This window comes from Rhinoderma darwinii, chromosome 2 (genome assembly GCF_050947455.1).
Source record: "Rhinoderma darwinii isolate aRhiDar2 chromosome 2, aRhiDar2.hap1, whole genome shotgun sequence".
Taxonomy (NCBI): Eukaryota; Metazoa; Chordata; class Amphibia; order Anura; family Rhinodermatidae; genus Rhinoderma; species Rhinoderma darwinii.
This window is the reverse complement of record NC_134688.1, coordinates 284200503-284218874: the sequence shown is the minus strand read 5'-3', so window position 1 is coordinate 284218874 and position 18372 is coordinate 284200503. Positions and strand designations below refer to the sequence as shown.

At 42.9% G+C, this 18372-nt stretch overlaps 1 protein-coding gene across 1 annotated transcript in view; it reads left to right on the top strand.

Annotated features, from left to right (window-relative positions):
• Window positions 1-8599, top strand: part of KIAA0319L (KIAA0319 like) — a 139605-nt gene extending 131006 nt beyond the window's left edge. The window contains exons 19-22 of the mRNA XM_075853361.1: window positions 3450-3572; window positions 4635-4725; window positions 6345-6439; window positions 7771-8599. Of these exons, the coding sequence (XP_075709476.1) occupies window positions 3450-3572; window positions 4635-4725; window positions 6345-6439; window positions 7771-7958 (497 nt within the window). The 3' untranslated portion in view covers window positions 7959-8599. The remainder of the gene's footprint in view (window positions 1-3449; window positions 3573-4634; window positions 4726-6344; window positions 6440-7770) is intronic.
• The last annotated feature ends 9773 nt before the right edge of the window (window positions 8600-18372 follow it).

Below are 18372 nucleotides of genomic sequence, written 5' to 3'. Positions count from 1 at the left end.
GTTTACTGTAAGCAAGTCCTTAGCGTGCCTGTTGAATATATGAAAAAAAGCATCATATTATAGGACAACCTTTATATCATACAAAATATTTATAATCAATCAATCAAAATGATTGTTATACAAGTTATAAACTCTATAGGAGCTTCAGTTCACAGAACCAAGACTAACATCATTTAGATAAAATTATGTAGGTCATATTCTCTGTTTAAACCTCTGGGTTCCAAAGATTGCATTGTGTGGATCCAGAAGGCTTCTCTCAATTTTAATTTCTTCCTATGGTCGCCACCTCTTCTAGGAACAGATACTTGTTCCAATACTTGAAATTTTAATTGGGTTACATTATGACCCAATTTATGAAAATGCTGGGCAATGGCAACAACATATTTTGACATCTGATAGTTGATTTATGTTGTGAAATTCGGTCCCGTATACGATGGGTGGTCCCCCCCACATACACGAGACCGCAACATAAACCACGTATGAGGAATCACATGTAAAGTAACCCTTAATGGGATACCCTTTCCCTGATAGTGGATGAAACACTTTATCTCCCTTTATGACATTCGTGCATTGAGCACAATGTAAACATGGGAAAGTGCCCATTTTCTTAGATTTCAAGAATTGTTGGTGAGAAATCACATTTTTAGAGCCTCATCCGCACGTACCAATTTGTCTCGTAAATTTTGAGGACGTCGAAAGCAAGGTAAAACGGGTTGTCTAAAGGCTTCTACTGTGGAATAGCCCTTCTGTAAGATAGGCCAATGTTGGCGAATAATTTTATAAGCAGAAGGATGAAAAGAATGAACTAAGGGTTTCCTCACATTGCTCTTTATGGGTCTAATACCTCTTGGACACCTACACTACCGTTCAAAAGTTTGGGGTCACCCAGACAATTTTGTGTTTTCCATGAAAACTCACACTTATATTTATCAAATGAGTTGCTAAATGACTAGAAAATATAGTCAAGACATTGACAAGGTTAGAAATAATGATTTTTATTTCAAATAATAATTTTCTCCTTCAAACTTTGCTTTCATCAAAGAATGCTCCATTTGCAGCAATTACAGCATTGCAGACCTTTGGCATTCTAGCTGTTAATTTGCTGAGTTAATCGGGAGAAATTTCACCCCATGCTTCCAGAAGCCCCTCCCACAAGTTGGATTGGCTTGATGGGCACTTCTTGCGTACCATACGGTCAAGCTGCTCACACAACAGCTCTATGGGGTTGAGGTCTGATGACTGCGCTGGCCACTCCATTACAGATAGAATACCAGCTGCCTGCTTCTTCCCTAAATAGTTCTTGCATAATTTGGAGGTGTGCTTTGGGTCATTGTCCTGTTGTAGGATGAAATTGGCTCCAATCAAGCGCTGTCCACAGGGTATGGCATGGCGTTGCAAAATTGAGTGATAGCCTTCCTTATTCAAAATCCCTTTTACCTTGTACAAATCTCCCACTTTACCATCACCAAAGCAACCCTAGACCATCACATTACCTCCACCATGCTTGACAGATGGCGTCAGGCACTCTTCCAGCATCTTTTCAGTTGTTCTGCGTCTTACAAATGTTCTTCTGTGTGATCCAAACACCTCAAACTTCCATTCGTCTGTCCATAACACTTTTTTCCAATCTTCCTCTTTCCAATGTCTGTGTGCTTTTGCCCATATTAATCTTTTCCTTTTATTAGCCAGTCTCAGATATGGCTTTTTCTGTGCCACTCTGCCCTGAAGGCCAGCATCTCGGAGTCGCCTCTTCACTGTAGACATTGACACTGGCGTTTTGCGGGTACTATTTAATGAAGCTGCCAGTTGAGGACCTGTGAGGCGTCTATTTCTCAAACTAGAGACTCTAATGTACTTGTCTTGTTGCTCAGTTGTGCAGCGGGGGCCTCCCACTTCTCTTTCTACTCTGGTTAGAGCCTGTGTGTGCTGTCCTCTGAAGGGAGTAGTACACACTGTTGTAGGAAATCTTCAGTTTCTTGGCAATTTCTCGCATGGAATAGCCTTCATTTTTAAGAACAAGAATAGACTGTCGAGTTTCACATGAAAGCTCTCTTTTTCTAGCCATTTGGAGAGTTTAATCGAACCCACAAATGTAATGCTCCAGATTCTCAACTAGCTCAAAGGACGGTCAGTTTTATAGCTCCTCTAAACAGCAAAACTGTTTACAGCGGTGCTAACATAATTGCACAAGGGTTTTCAAGTGTTTTCTAATCATCCATTAGCCTTCTAACACAGTTAGCAAACACAATGTACCATTAGAACACTGTAGTGATGGTTGCTGGAAATGGGCCTCTATACACCTATGTAGATATTGCATTAAAAAGCAGACGTTTGCAGCTAGAATAGTCATTTAGCACATTAACAATGTATTTCTGATTAATTTAATGTTCTCTTCATTGAAAAAAACTGTGCTTTTCTTTCTAAAATAAGGAAATTTTTAAGTGACCCTAAACTTTTGAACGGTAGTGTACACTCTTCCAAAACCCTCTGTGGATATCCCCTGCATCTAAACTTGTCATTAATTTCCTCAAGACGTAACATTTTAGTATCATTAGCCATGACTATACGGTCAAAACATTGAAATTGCGAGATAGGAAGAGATTTCTTAGTGGCTCTATGACAACTCTTAAAATGTAACAAATTATTTCTGTCTGTTGGTTTCACAAAATAAATCTATAGAGAGAAACCCATTGTCATTCTTAATGACAGTTGTGTCTAAAAAATCTATTTTAAATGTGTCATGGTGTACTGTGAACTGCAGCTCCGGCCAGATGCTATTAAGGTAAGCATGAAAGGCAAGAAGGGAGTCCAATGTGCCCCCCATATGCAAAAATCATCATCGATATATCTCTTCCAGACCAACAAATGAGTTTGAAACAAGTTATTTTGATCAATGAAATTCTCTTCAAAATTGGCAATATAGCAATTTGCATATGGGGGGGGCCACATTGGACTTATTCTTATCATGGTGTCATAATTACAGAGCGATGACAAGTGTAATGACGTATTGAAAAGCCCTCCGCTTCAGGCATACAAAATTTCACAGCTCTGCCATCAGAATTGGTCGGAATCTAATCACATTCATCCAATATCTGTAGCATTGATTTTTTTTTTTATTCAATAATAACAGAATTAATACAAATACTATGTGGAAAGGTGACTATATGTATTTCTCTATCCATAGCCTAAAAACTTTAACGTTTTAGATGACAGCATCACCACCATGACTGAAAAGAGTTTGACATTTTTAACTGCTTATTTATTTGCTAAGGTCTATTTTCAGATTTTTCATTTCGTTTTATCCATATTGATATCCTACCACTTAATTGAGGATGGAGAAACCTTGAAGTCGGCCATTTTGGCCCCATTATAAGATACATTACTGTTTTCTTGAGCAATCAAAAAAAGTATTGTAAGTGTTTTATACATATACTATGTTTCCTTTTCAGCATGTCAGTTAAACTGTTCTATGCATGGCCATTGTAACTCCGTCACCAAGCGTTGTGTCTGTGACCCTTTCTGGATGGAGAACTTTATACGTCGTCAGTTTGGTGATGGCGAGAGCAACTGTGGTAAGTTTCTTTTTTACAGCTCCAGTTATACATGTGTAGAACAAATTTGCTAAGACGTTGAACACTAGTAGCCTACAATTATGTAAAGATGAAAACCACCTTCTCTCACCTCCGTCTCCTGCAATCTTAATTTCTCTCTTCCATCCAGTGATCACTAACCTCCCCTTATACAGTCTTTCAGCTGTTGAGATGTCGGTTAATAAATTGCAAACTAAGGCCTCGTGCACACGACCGTAGCCATGTGCATGGCCGTGATTTTCCGGTCGGTCGGCCGGCCGCGGAGTGTCACCCGCGAGCCACCCGCACATGGCCACGTCCATTATTTTCTATGAGCCTGGACTGCAAAACACGGCCGTAATAAGACATGTCCGTTCTTTCTGAGGTCCAGGCTCCTGGGCCATGCATGGACAGTGGAAACCACGGTCGTGTGCATGGTCCCACAGAAATTAATGAGGCTGCAATTCTCCCGTGGATTTTCTGTGGAATTGCGGCCGCAAAAGCACGTTCGTGTGCATGGGGCCTTAGTGTTGTGATGCAATAAACAAAGTTTTGATCATTAAGGACTCATGCACACAAACGTGTTTTTGCGTCCGCAATTTATCCGTAAAAATGCGGATGAAATTCAGACCCATTCATTTCTATGGGCCCATGCACACGACGGTGGTTTACATGGTCCGTTCATTGGTTGGGAGCCCGGACCGCAAAAAAATAGGACAGTCATTATATGGGCCGCATTGAAAACAATGTGTGCGTGGTCCGTGATATATGGACGGCCAGCGGATGACCATCCGCGGCCGTCCGTGCCTTAACCAAGGGCGGTGCACACAGCTACGTCCATGTGCATGAGGCCTTAGTCTCAAACTATGGCCATAAGTCTCAGAGGATGAACGTACTCGCTGTTTATTTTATAAATAGTTGTCTATTTCTTAGTGTTGTGGGAAAATATATGAAGAGAATATTCATCTTACGTTTTTATGCTAATAGACTGATGATATTTAATATACAGTTGACAATATCTGGAGGTAAACACTTTTCTTGTGACCTGTTTCTATTCCGCTACAGACTGGAGTGTGCTGTATGTGATTATCTCAAGCTTCCTGTGTGTGGTGGCGTTGGGACTGCTGGTCTGGTGTACAATCTGTTGTTGTAGAAGGTAAGTGATGCTTCCAATTGTATAAGAAAACTCTTTATAAAAGGGGCTTAATAAACACCTCACCTGTATCATTACTTGAAGATATCACTTCAAAGGGGAGTCCTACGAATAACATTTATCACCGACCTAGCAGTCAGGCATTTCTGTATCCCTAATAGATTTATACTGAACAGGCCAACACTCAATGCACCTCCTCCCATTAATGGCTGACCATATTAGAGAGTACTGGTGGTTTCCTGTTGAAGCTGTGGAGCAGACTAGTCCTAGTTTACAGCATTTCTCTTCAGCTTATGCTGCAGAAAACAGGAAGTTCCTGAGGAACAAAATCGCATGCCTGATTTGCTTGAGGTCTTGAGTCTGACCGTCCGATGCTATAAATAAACTTTTTCTGTTATATTATGGTAGTGGTACCTGGTATAGGTATGTAAAGGTATCCATAGAAGTGAAATGGGTCCGGCACACTATGTAGTAAAATCACTGTTGCTTTATTGATAACACATTTAAAATAAGATGGATAAAAATCCCGGGTGACGAAAGCTTACTAGTAAGAACCAATAGGTTTGAAACGTGTAAGCTTTCTTCACCCGGGATTTTTATCCTTCTTATTTTAAATGTGTTATCAATAAAGCAACAGTGATTGTTACTACATCGTGTGCCGGACCAATTTCACTTCTATGGATATCCACCTACCTCTTTCCGTTTGCACCGATAAAATACAGGACGTGGTAACCAGACTGCAATGTGGTGAGCGGACCTTTTTTCTACTTTTAAGTACAGGTATATCTGTGACAGGATTAACCTAAATACTGATTTAGGCCTCATGCACACGAACGTGCTTTTGCGGCGCAATTCCCCCGAAAATCCATGAGAGGATTGCGGCCCCATTCATTCCTATGGGGCCATGCACACGACCATGTTCTGCGGTCCGGGCTCATTGAAAATAATGGCCGCGGCCATTTGCACAGCCCGCGATTTGCGGGCGGCTCGCGGCTGTCACTCCGTGGCCGGCCGACCCGGAAATCACGGCCGTGCACATGGCTACGGTCGTGTGCATGAGGCCTGAGACAAGGAGCCTAACTCTACGTGAATGGGTAGCTGCATTGTACTTCTTTACATATGAAATTTATGTTACTAAAGCTGCTCATACATTTTAGAAAGTTGTCGGCCAACAGCTATTCCTCACGACTCGGCCAAACGTGCTTGTGTTTTGTTTTTTTGTAATAGGGAGAATGGAGAAAGTTGCTGCCAGACTCTTTTGGCAGCAGCTTATCTACTAATGAACAAAAGTATCGGGCACAATGGAGTTCTAGATTCCCGACCCCTCCCCCAACATCATTAGATGGTTGGCCGGTCCCGCCAGAGTCGGACGACATACATCTAATATGTATGGCGAGCTCACAGTGCACATGACACTTGAATCTCAGGTCATTATTATACACCATTTTTCCAGTCTACATTTATGTGCACCACAACAAGGTCCCAACACCACTGCTCTTACAAAACTATACCCGATATATGCCTCTATAAACGATACTTAATATTCGCTATAGAAAAAGCGAAAATGTTGTATAGGAATAATGAAGTAACTTAGTCTATGTATATTTCATATTTCTATGCAGGAAAAAGGGAAAACCTAAACGGAAGAGTAGATATAAAATGCTGGAGGCTACAGATGACCATGACAGTATGGAGCTGAAATCAAGTATCAAAACCGGTAATTATGCAATTGGAGGACAATACTAACTTCACATGGAGCTTCACCTTTAAGAGCTACTTGAATAATAATTTAGGAATTGTATTATGAGCAGTTATCCAAATCCCTTCTTTACACACTGGAACAATCAAAGTAATTGGGCATAGCAGTGTAAGGGAAATCCAAACCAGTCAATGTTGTCAGAATACAGGCACTGTTATAAACGCTTGTATTCTGTCAATGGAATGAGCAGAGGAGCTGATGGAATTGCCCTCAAAATTTTACAGAAATTTCCACTGAAAAATGAGGTGCTGTAAACCTGTTTCCAAAGTTTGGGTAATAATTCTTAGAATGCATTTGATGATATGCAACAGTAGCTACACTTTTCACCAGTGCATAGTCTATTGTTTATGGAGCTAATATATCCTTATTACCAAAAAAAAAATCACTTTTTCATGTTTAAAATCCCCTATACAACATGTTCCCTTCCAACCACAGACACAATAACATTGGCTGTACCTATAGCCCAAGAGGAAGTGTGGAACACAAGATTTGCTTTCACTTTCTAAGGAGACTTACCAGAAAAAGTGACCCTTTACTGTACGTTAAAAAAACGGAAAAACTTCATTATGCCGTTATTAGTGATTGACGTACAGCTTGAAGCTGCTGCACTATAGTGATCTCATGACCACGTTTCTTATTTCCTCAGACTGGTACAACGCTTGGTCAGTATGCCAGTCTTCATACATAATGCAGATTCCATGGCTCCAAATCACTATCCACAGGTGGTAAATCCGTGCATTACAGTTATACTCAGAGGAGTTTTTTCGAGATCTGCTGGGCTCTAACTTTAGAAGACAGCTGAAAGTGGAGATCTACATTAAAGGGGTTATCTTGAAGCATTGATGGCATATTTCTAGGATCTGACCACTGTGATCCACGCCAATTGCTAGAGATAGCTAAGTGTCGTGCCTTTTTGGCCCATTATATACAATGACCGACAACTAAACGGTTTAAAAAAGCAGAGTGGAGTAAACTGGAGCCGAATGGGTACAGCTACTTCAATCTAGCGATCTGTGTGGGTCACATTGGTCAGACCCCCAACAATCAGACATTGATAGTATATCTTAATAATATGCCATTAACGCCTTTACGTTTTTACGACACTGTTGGACTTTGCAGACTGGGACATCTAGTAATACAAATATTAAAAGGGTCTGGAACTGGTCTAGTTTATTTACTTATGCATTAAGGGGATTCTGGGACAAGGGTATATAAAGTCTATCATTTTTTCTTTTCAAATTTCATTTTTCTATATGAGATACTGTTTTTTAATATTTCCTTTCCATTAGGTGTAAAATTAAAACCTCCAGTGCAGAATACAAGTTTGATGCATTCAGAATCGGAGCTGGACAGCGATGACAACGCTTACACCTGGTCCGACCGCGAGAAAGGAAAACTCCTCAGGCCTCAGAATGGCTCCTTACGTAATGGACAAGCCTCTCACAAAACCAAAAACCAAAGAGAGGAGTTGTTATAGCGTAGATTCGAAACACAGGAATTCATTTTTTATTTTTTTTTGCAGGATAGTGTAAGTTGTCCCACTGTCCTCTTCACCATTGCTGGATTACTTTGAGGACAAAGCTGCTACCCTGAACTGCTTTTACAGAAATTGATATTTTAGTAGAAATATCAACTCCTTTGCTCTTCTTAGAGCGCTGAGGCTGGACATACTTGAAGTGGAATTTTTCATTGGGGAATACTACTGGATTTATGCTAATAGATTTTTTTAATTAAGTAATTTAATCTTTGGGTTTTTTTTGCACAGTTTCTTGGGTTTACTACCCCCAAGAGTGAGCCACACTGGTAAATGTAATCAAGTATAAATGCACTACTGCGCCACGTTCTCACTGGCAATGAAGGATAAAATGTGAATCGCACTGGGCATATTCTACAGCCCAACCTATGTTCTTTTTCTTACAGGCTAAAAGCAACAAAACATCTTGCTTGTTCATTTTGTAACACATACTTTTCCAGAAAAGTTATTTTGGCTTCTGTGTTTTCGCTGATATGAACCATCAGTGAATCTGAAGGAAATAAAACTGACAAACTGACTTGGTTTCTTGAGACAACTTAACCTATAACACTGGATGGTGTTTAATAAAGTCAAACAATTAGTAACGTGTTTTACTGGATTTATTTTCTAAAATTAGTTCTTAAAAACTAAGGCTAAGTTCACATTTGCATTGCCCTATCCGTTTTTCTATCAGTTGTTATGTTTTAACAGATGGTATCAAAATAAAGGATGCAAATGGATTAACCCCTTAATGACCGGGCATGTTTGTACCTTAATGACCAAGCCAGATTTGTCAAATCTGGTATGTCTGATTTTATCAGAGAATAACTCTGTGAAAGTTTTGAATATCCAAGTAATTCTGACATTGTTTTTTCGTCACATGTTGTACTTTATTTTAGTGGTAAAAGTAGACTGATACGATTTGCGGAAATTAATTAAAAAATAGAAAAATTGAAGAAATTTTGTAAAAATTACCATTTTCCCCTATTTTTAACTGCAATATGTCACATATGTACACACATACTGTACAATTTTTTTAATTAAATATATATTTATATCTCTTTACTCCATTTTGGCAGCACTTTTGAAAAAATAAAATAAATTTTCAGCAATTTAGAGGACTTACAAATTGAATAATAATTTTATAAATTTTGAAGTAAATTTTGTTTTCCGGCACCAAGCCAGGTTTTCAGAGGCTCATAGGTCTCAGAGTGATGGAAACCCCCACAAATGACCCCATTTAGAAAACTAGACCCCTTAAGGTATTTACCTAAGGGTATAGTAAGTATTTTGACCCCACAGTTTTTTGCTAAATTTAATACATAGCAGGTGAAAAAAAAAAAAATTTCACTTTTTTCATAAAAGTATCACTTTGAAGACCAATTTCTTTGTAAAGCGACCATGAGAATGAAGAAACACACCACAAAATCTATCACCCTGTTTCTCCTGTTTTCAAAAATACCAACATTGTGGCCCTAATGCGCTGCCTGGACACACGGCAGGACCCAAAATGAAGGGAGCACCCGGAGGCTTTCAGGACTCATATTTTGCTTGAAAATGTTTTAGGCCCCACTGTACATTTGGAGAGGCTTTGAGCTGCCAAAACGATAGAAACTCCCCATAAACGACCCCATTTAGAAAACTAGACCCCATAAGGTATTTATTTAGGGGTATAGTAATTATTTTGACCCCACAGTTCTTTGCTAAATTTAATGCATAGCAGGTGAAAAAAATAATAATTTCACTTTTTTCATAAAAGTATCAGTTTGAAGACCGATTTCTTTGTAAAGCGACCATGAAAATGAAGAAACACACCCCAAAATCTATCACCCTCTTTCTCCTGTTTTCAAAAATACCCACATTGTGGCCCTAATGCGTTGTTTGGACACACGGCAGGGCCCCAAAGGAAGGGAACACCCGGAGGCTTTCAGGACTCATATTTTGCTTGAAAATGTTTTAGGCCCCAATGTACATTTGGAGAAGCTTTGAGCTGCCAGAATGATAGAAACTCCCCATAAACGACCCCATTTCGAAAACTAGACCCCTTAAGGTATTTATCTAGGGGTATAGTTAGCATTTTGACCACACAGGTTTTTCGCTAAATATATTGAAATTAGTCTGTAAGAATTAAAATGTACTTTTTTTCTGAAACAACATAGAAATTTTTATTATTTACAAGGAATAACGAAGAAAATGCACCCCAACATTTGTAAAGCAATGTCTCCCGATTACGACAATACCCCATATGTGGTAATAAACTGCTGTTTGGACCCACAGCAGGGCTCAGAATGGAAGGAGCGCCATTTGGATTTATGATTTTGCTGGAATGGTTTTCGGTGCCATGTCGCATTTGCAATGCACTGGAGGGACCAAAACAGTGGAAACCCACCAAAAGTGACCCCATTTTGGAAAAACCTTCAAGGAATTTTTCTAGGGGTATAGTGAGCATTTAGACCCCACGGGTCTTTTGCAGAGTTTATTAGAATTAGGGCGCGAAAATTAATATCAAAATTTTTTCCACTAAAATGTTGCATTTTCTCATTTTCACAAGGGATAAAGGAGGAAAAAAAACAACCATTTTTTTATAAAGCAATTTCTCCCGAGTACGGAAATACCCAACATGTTGTCATACGTTTTTCATTAGAAATGAATTAACCCTTTCAGGACTGATCCATTTTTTGCTTTCATATTTTAGATTTTCACTCCCCGCTTTCCAAGAGCCATAACTTTTTTATTTTTCCATCAATAGAGTGGTGTGAAGGCTTATTTGTTGCGGGACAATCTGTAGTTTTCATTGGTACCATTTTGGGGTACATGCGATTTTTTTTTTATCACTTTTTATTCAATTTTTTTGCAATCCTGAGCAAAAAACAGGAATTCTGACACCGTTTTTTTAGGTTTTTTTTTTGCGGCGCTCACCGTACGCAATAAATGACATTTTTAATTTATTCTGCGGGTTGGTACGATTACGGCGATACCATATGTATATAGGTTTGGTCCTTTTTTTTAGCGTTTGTGCAATAAAATGACTTATTTATAAAAAAAAAAATTTCTGTGTCACCATATTCTGAGAGCCATAATTTTTTAATTTTTTAGTCAAAAAAGCTGTGTAAGGGCTTGTTTTTTGCGGGACGGATAGAAGTTTTTATTGGTACTATTTTTGGGTACATGCGACTTTTTGATCACTTTTTATTCTTTATTTAGGGAGCGGTGGTGACCCAAAAAATTGCGATTCTGTCGTAGTTTTTTATTGATTTTTTTTGGGGTGTTCATCGTGCGGGAAAAATAACATTATAGTTTTATAGTTGGGTTCGTTACGAACGCGGTGATACCAGATATGTGTACTTTTTTAACGTGTTCATTTTTTTTCTATAATAAAAGTCTTATTATAGGAAAAAAAGCATTTTGTAATGGCCGGAAGGAGGTGAAGGGAAAGTGAGCCCTAATCTACCCACCGCCCTGTCCCTGCCTACTTGCAACGACTCGCCCTAGGCGACGAGGTACAACTGGGCGGCGGTCCCTACGCTGTCTAAGTGCACAGGAAAACAAACAGGGAACATGCAAGGGAAGGGGCAGTAGCCACGGAACGCCACGAGGAAACGGAGCGGCGAACGGACAGTCAGGACCAGGACGAAGTGAGTACACCCAAGCGGGCAAGGAGACAGAAGCAAGCCAGGGGCAAAGCAAAGCAGGTCAAGCAGAACTGCAGCAAGGCAGAAGCACGGCAGAAGCAGGCTGGAGCAAGCAGCAGTGGGGCCAGGAATCCAAAAGAATTACAAGCACTGAGGGAGAGAACAGGGCAGGTAATAAAGGACAGGGGGCGGAGCTAACTCCGACAGACCAGGCCGCGATAGGCTCTCCCACTCCTGAGCCTGCCACCCTGGTTGGTGGGAGATAGTGTCAGTCGAACAGGTCTGGCCTCAGGTGTGGATTGATTAATCCCAGGAGTATACCTAGATGAAGTACCTGGCAGATCCCTAACAGTACTCCCCCTTTTATGAGGGGCCACCGGACCCTTACTAAGGGGACCCGGTTTAGTGGGGAAGAGAAGGTGGAACCTCCTGATCAATACCCCAGCGTGAACATCACGGGCAGGTACCCAAGTCCTCTCCTCCGGCCCGTATCCTCTCCAATGGACCAGGTACTGGAGGGAGCCCTGGACCATCCTACTGTCCATAATCTTGGCCACCTCGAATTCCACCCCCTCAGGGGTGAGAACGGGAACAGGAGGTATCCTCGAGGGGGACCAGGACGGGGAGCAGCGTTTAAGGAGGGAGGCATGGAAGACGTCATGTATGCGAAATGATGGGGGGAGCTCCAGACGGAAGGATACAGGGTTGAGGACTTCAATGATCTTATAAGGTCCAATAAATCGGGGAGCAAACTTCCTGGACGGGACCTTAAGGCGCAAGTTCCTGGACGACAACCAGACCAAATCCCCGACGACAAACCGGGGGTTAGCAGAACGTCTACTATCCGCCTGAATCTTTTGTGCGCTCTGGGACGCCTCTAGGTTCTTCTGAACCTGGGCCCAGACGGTGCACATTTCCCGATGAACATCCTCTACCTCAGGATTATTGGAACAACCAGGGGAGACGGAGGAGAATCTTGGGTTAAACCCGAAATTACAGAAAAACGGGGAGACCCCTGACTAGTTACTGACCCGGTTATTCAAGGAAAATTCAGCAAGGGGAAGGAATGAGACCCAATCGAATTGACAGTCAGAGATGAAACACCTTAAATATTGTTCCAGGGATTGGTTGGTCCTTTCCGTTTGGCCATTAGTTTCGGGATGGAAGGCGGAGGAGAAGGACAGATCAATCTCCAACTTTTTACAAAAAGCTCTCCAAAATAAGGAAACAAATTGTACCCCTCTGTCAGAAACGATATTGACTGGGGCCCCATGGAGACGCAGGATGTGTTTCACAAACAAAGAAGCTAACGTCTTGGCGTTAGGTAGCTTCTTAAGGGGCACAAAGTGGCACATCTTGCTGAAGCGGTCGACTACCACCCACACCACCGACTTGCCCTGAGATGGAGGCAAATCGGTGATAAAATCCATGGAGATATGGGTCCAAGGTCTCTGGGGAATGGGCAAGGAACGTAGTAGGCCCGCAGGTCGGGACCTAGGGGTTTTGGACCTAGCGCAAACCTCACAAGCGGCGACGTAAGCCCTAACGTCTTTAGGCAACCCAGGCCACCAATAGTTTCTGGTAATGAGGTGTTTGGTGCCCAAGATGCCAGGATGACCAGATAGAGCGGAGTCATGGTTTTCCCTGAGTACCCTCAGCCGGTATTGCAGGGGAACAAACAGTTTGTCCCCAGGGACGTTCCCGGGAGCAGCACCCTGATCAGCCGCGATATCAGAAGCTAAATCAGAATCCGTGGCAGAGACGATTATACCAGGGGGTAAAATACAAGCAGGATCCTTCTCAGAAGGAGGATTGGCCATGAAACTACGTGACAGAGCATCAGCCTTAATATTCTTGGACCCAGCCCTATAGGTAACCAAGAAATTAAATCTGGTAAAGAATAGTGCCCACCGAGCTTGTCTAGGATTAAGCCTCCGGGCCGATTCTAGGAAAACCAGATTCTTGTGATCCGTAAGGACCGTTACCTGGTGTCTGACCCCCTCCAGGAAGTGCCGCCACTCCTCAAAAGCCCATTTAATGGCTAGAAGTTCGCGGTTGCCAATATCATAGTTACTCTCCGTGGGCGAAAACTTCCTAGAGAAGTAAGCACAGGGGCGGAGATGGGTGAGGGAGCTGGTACCCTGGGACAAGACGGCCCCCACTCCCACCTCGGAAGCGTCAACCTCCACAATAAATGGATCCTCTTGGTTGGGCTGAATCAGCACGGGGGCCGAGATAAAGCACTTCTTGAGGGTCTCAAAGGCCTGGACGGCCTCAGGGGGCCAATGGAGGACATCAGCACCCTTGCGGGTAAGGTCCGTAAGAGGCTTAGCGACGACCGAGAAGTTGGCAATAAATCTCCTGTAATAGTTGGCGAACCCTAAAAAACACTGTAACGCCTTAAGGGAGGCAGGTTGGACCCATTCCGCCACAGCCTGAACCTTGGCAGGGTCCATGCGGAATTCATGAGGAGTGAGGATTTGCCCTAAAAATGGTATCTCCTGTACCCCAAAGACACATTTTTCAGTCTTAGCAAACAGATTATTCTCCCGAAGGACCTGGAGCACCTTCCTGACATGCTCCACGTGGGAGGACCAGTCCTTGGAAAACACCAGTATGTCATCAAGGTACACAACAAGAAAATTACCCAGGTACTCTCTCAGGATTTCATTAATAAAATTCTGGAAGACAGCAGGGGCATTACACAACCCAAAGGGCATGACCAGGTATTCGAAATGACCCTCATGTGTGTTGAACGCAGTTTTCCACTCATCCCCCTCTTTGATGCGGATAAGGTTATATGCCCCCCGTAGATCGAACTTAGAAAACCATTGGGCTCCCTGAACCTGATTAAAAAGATCCGGAATCAAAGGAAGTGGGTACTGGTTCCTTACGGTGACCTTATTCAGGTTACGATAATCAATGCACGGCCTAAGACCACCATCCTTCTTCCCCACGAAGAAGAAGCCAGCACCTACAGGAGAAGTCGAGGGGCGAATGAAACCCTTGGCCAGGCATTCTTGGATATATTCCCTCATAGCTTTACGTTCAGGACATGAAAGATTAAATATCCTCCCCTTAGGAAGCTTGGCACCAGGCACCAAATCGATAGCGCAATCGTAATCTCTATGGGGGGGCAACACCTCGGAGGCCTCCTTAGAAAACACATCGGCGAAGTCCTGAACAAACTCAGGAAGCGTGTTTACCTCCTCCCGGGGAGAAATAGAGTTAACAGAAAGACATGACATAAGACATTCATTACCCCATTTGGTGAGATCCCCAGTATTCCAATCAAACGTGGGATTATGCAACTGCAACCAGGGAAGGCCTAATACCAGATCAGACGATAATCCCTGCATCACCAGTACAGAGCACTGCTCCAAATGCATGGAGCCAACCAGGAGTTCAAAAACAGGAGTATGCTGAGTAAAATAACCATTAGCAAGGGGAGTTGAGTCGATTCCTACTACAGGGATAGGATAAGGTAAATCAATAAATGGCATCTTTAGAGACATAGCAAATTCCACAGACATGATATTAGCAGATGACCCTGAATCCACGAAAGCACTGCCCGTGGCAGCCCGGCCAGCAAACGAGACCTGAAAGGGAAGCAAAATTTTATTGCGTTTCACATTAACGGGAAATACCTGTGCGCCCAAGTGACCTCCCCGATGATCACTTAGGCGCGGAAGTTTTCCGGCTTCTTATTCTTGCGCCTGGGACAGGTGTTCAGTAGATGCTTGTCGTCCCCACAGTAGAAGCAGAGACCATTCATTCTGCGAAACTCCCTACGTTGTCGAGGGGACATGGAGGCCCCGAGTTGCATAGGTACCTCCGAGTCCTCCGTGGAGGGGCGAGGAGACGGGACCTCGGGGGGGATCGCAGAAAAGTCAGAGGGGAGCACACTGAAGCGTTCAAGCTGACGTTCCCTGAGACGTCGGTCAAGTCGTACTGCTAGGGCCATAACCTGGTCAAGGGAGTCAGACGAAGGGTAGCTAACCAGCAGATCCTTCAGGGCGTCAGATAATCCTAACCTAAACTGGCACCTTAGGGCCGGATCGTTCCACTGAGAAGCTACGCACCACTTCCTAAAATCAGAACAGTATTCCTCAACCGGTCTCCTACCCTGACGTAAGGTCACCAGCTGACTCTCGGCTAAGGCAGTCCTGTCAGTCTCGTCGTAAATGAGTCCGAGGGCAGAGAAAAAACGATCAACAGAGGAAAGTTCAGGGGCGTCAGGAGCCAAGGAGAAGGCCCACTCTTGGGGCCCTTCCTGGAGTCGGGATATGATGATACCCACCCGCTGGTTCTCGGAACCTGAGGAGTGGGGCTTTAGGCGGAAATACAGTCTGCAACTCTCCCGGAAGGAGAGAAACGTCTTACGGTCCCCTGAGAACCGGTCAGGTAACTTGAGGTCGGGTTCTAGAGGTGAGGTGAGGGGTACTACTAAAGCAGCGTCACCCTGATTGACCCTTTGGGCCAGGGCCTGGACCTGTAGGGAGAGGCCCTGCATCTGCTGGGTCAGGGTCTCAAGGGGGTCCATGATAGCGTCAGCGTAGGAGAAATGGTAGACTAGGTAAGGGCTTGTAATTAGGTAATGGCCAGAAGGAGGTGAAGGGAAAGTGAGCCCTAATCTACCCACCGCCCTGTCCCTGCCTACTTGCAACGACTCGCCCTAGGCGACGAGGTACAACTGGGCGGCGGTCCCTACGCTGTCTAAGTGCACAGGAAAACAAACAGGGAACATGCAAGGGAAGGGGCAGTAGCCACGGAACGCCACGAGGAAACGGAGCGGCGAACGGACAGTCAGGACCAGGACGAAGTGAGTACACCCAAGCGGGCAAGGAGACAGAAGCAAGCCAGGGGCAAAGCAAAGCAGGTCAAGCAGAACTGCAGCAAGGCAGAAGCACGGCAGAAGCAGGCTGGAGCAAGCAGCAGTGGGGCCAGGAATCCAAAAGAATTACAAGCACTGAGGGAGAGAACAGGGCAGGTAATAAAGGACAGGGGGCGGAGCTAACTCCGACAGACCAGGCCGCGATAGGCTCTCCCACTCCTGAGCCTGCCACCCTGGTTGGTGGGAGATGGTGTCAGTCGAACAGGTCTGGCCTCAGGTGTGGATTGATTAATCCCAGGAGTATACCTAGATGAAGTACCTGGCAGATCCCTAACACATTTAGTGTTTATAGAACTTATAACTTTTATTTTTACACTTTTTTTTAAAACATTTTTATTACTTTTTTTTACTTTTTTAACTTGTCCCACTAGGGGACACTTAGACTTGCAGCTTTGATCGCTGCTAGAGTACATTACACTACACACGTAGTGTAATGTACTCTAACTGTCATTGTGACGTGACTGTCACACTGACAGGAAGCAGAGGAGGAACGGCCGGAGGCTGTTCCTCCGAGGCTTCCGTGCATGGCAACCCGGAGGTCATTATCTGACCTCCGATTGCCGTGACAAGCATCGGTAGCCCCCACGATCACTTCGTGGGGGCTGCTGATGTGCTTCAAACCACTTAAATGCGGCGACGGCAATCCGTCGCCGCACTTAAGGGGTTAACTGCCGAAATCAGCGGCGATGGTCCGCTGTCCGGCAAGACTGATGTCTCAGCTGTCTAGGACAGCTGTCAGCGCGGGTCTGTCACTCTGTGTTTACACAGAGTGACAGTTTGAAATGCGGACGAAAATGTACGTCATGGTGCGAAAATCCGATTGTATCCATTTTACATTGACACCAATGATAAAAAAAAAAAAAAAAACATCTGTTCGACATCTGGTTTGGTTTTTTTAAAAGGAGAAAAAAGTCCTGTACTCTGCACTTTAATCTCCGTCCAAAAAAACGGATGCAAACGGATTCTTAACGGATGCAATTAAAAATCTTATTGGGATTTTTAACCAATCCATTTTTATGTTATTCTGATCTAAAAACTGATCAAAGTAACGGATTATACAACGCAAGTGCAAGTAAGTAAAATATTAAATATTGTTCAACTTAAGCTGCATTCATTATGTTAGGTCACAGATAACTAGTCACCCTTCCAAACAGAATATGTCGCAGTATGATACATACTGTATTTCGATGCCTTTTCTGCATCTTCTAAACCTTTCACGGCCGGGGCAATTTTTACACTTTTGCCATGCACAAATAAAAGCTGAATTATAAAATAAAAAAAATCATATTAAACCCCCATACCTATATATTTTTCTAAAAGAAGACACCCAGCACTTTATCTGCATAAAACCACCAGAATGGGAGAGACCAAAAATCTGTTTTTAAGCTGGAAATTTATCCCCTTAACGACCGAGCCATTTTTAATTTTTTTGTTTTTCACTCCCCGCGTTTCAAGAGCCATAACTTTTTTATTTTTCTGCCAATGGAGAGGTGTGAGGGCTTGTAATTTGCGGGAGGAGTTGTAGTTTCTAATGGCACCGTTTAAAGTACCACATAATGTACTGGGAAAATGACTTTCAGCGTGCGGTAAAAACGACAACTTAACTTTGTTCTGCGGCTCAATACGATTACGGTGATACCAAATTTATATGTTTTTTATTTATATATATATATATATATATATATATATATATATATATATAGTGGTACTTTTAAAAAAAGAAAGAAATTTTTTGTTTAAAAAAAAATAATTGTTTTGTTTCACCACATTCTGAGAGCCCTAGCTTTTTTATTTTGCCCTGGATTGAGCAGTGTGAGATCTTATTTTTTGCGGGACAAGCTGTCGTTTTTAT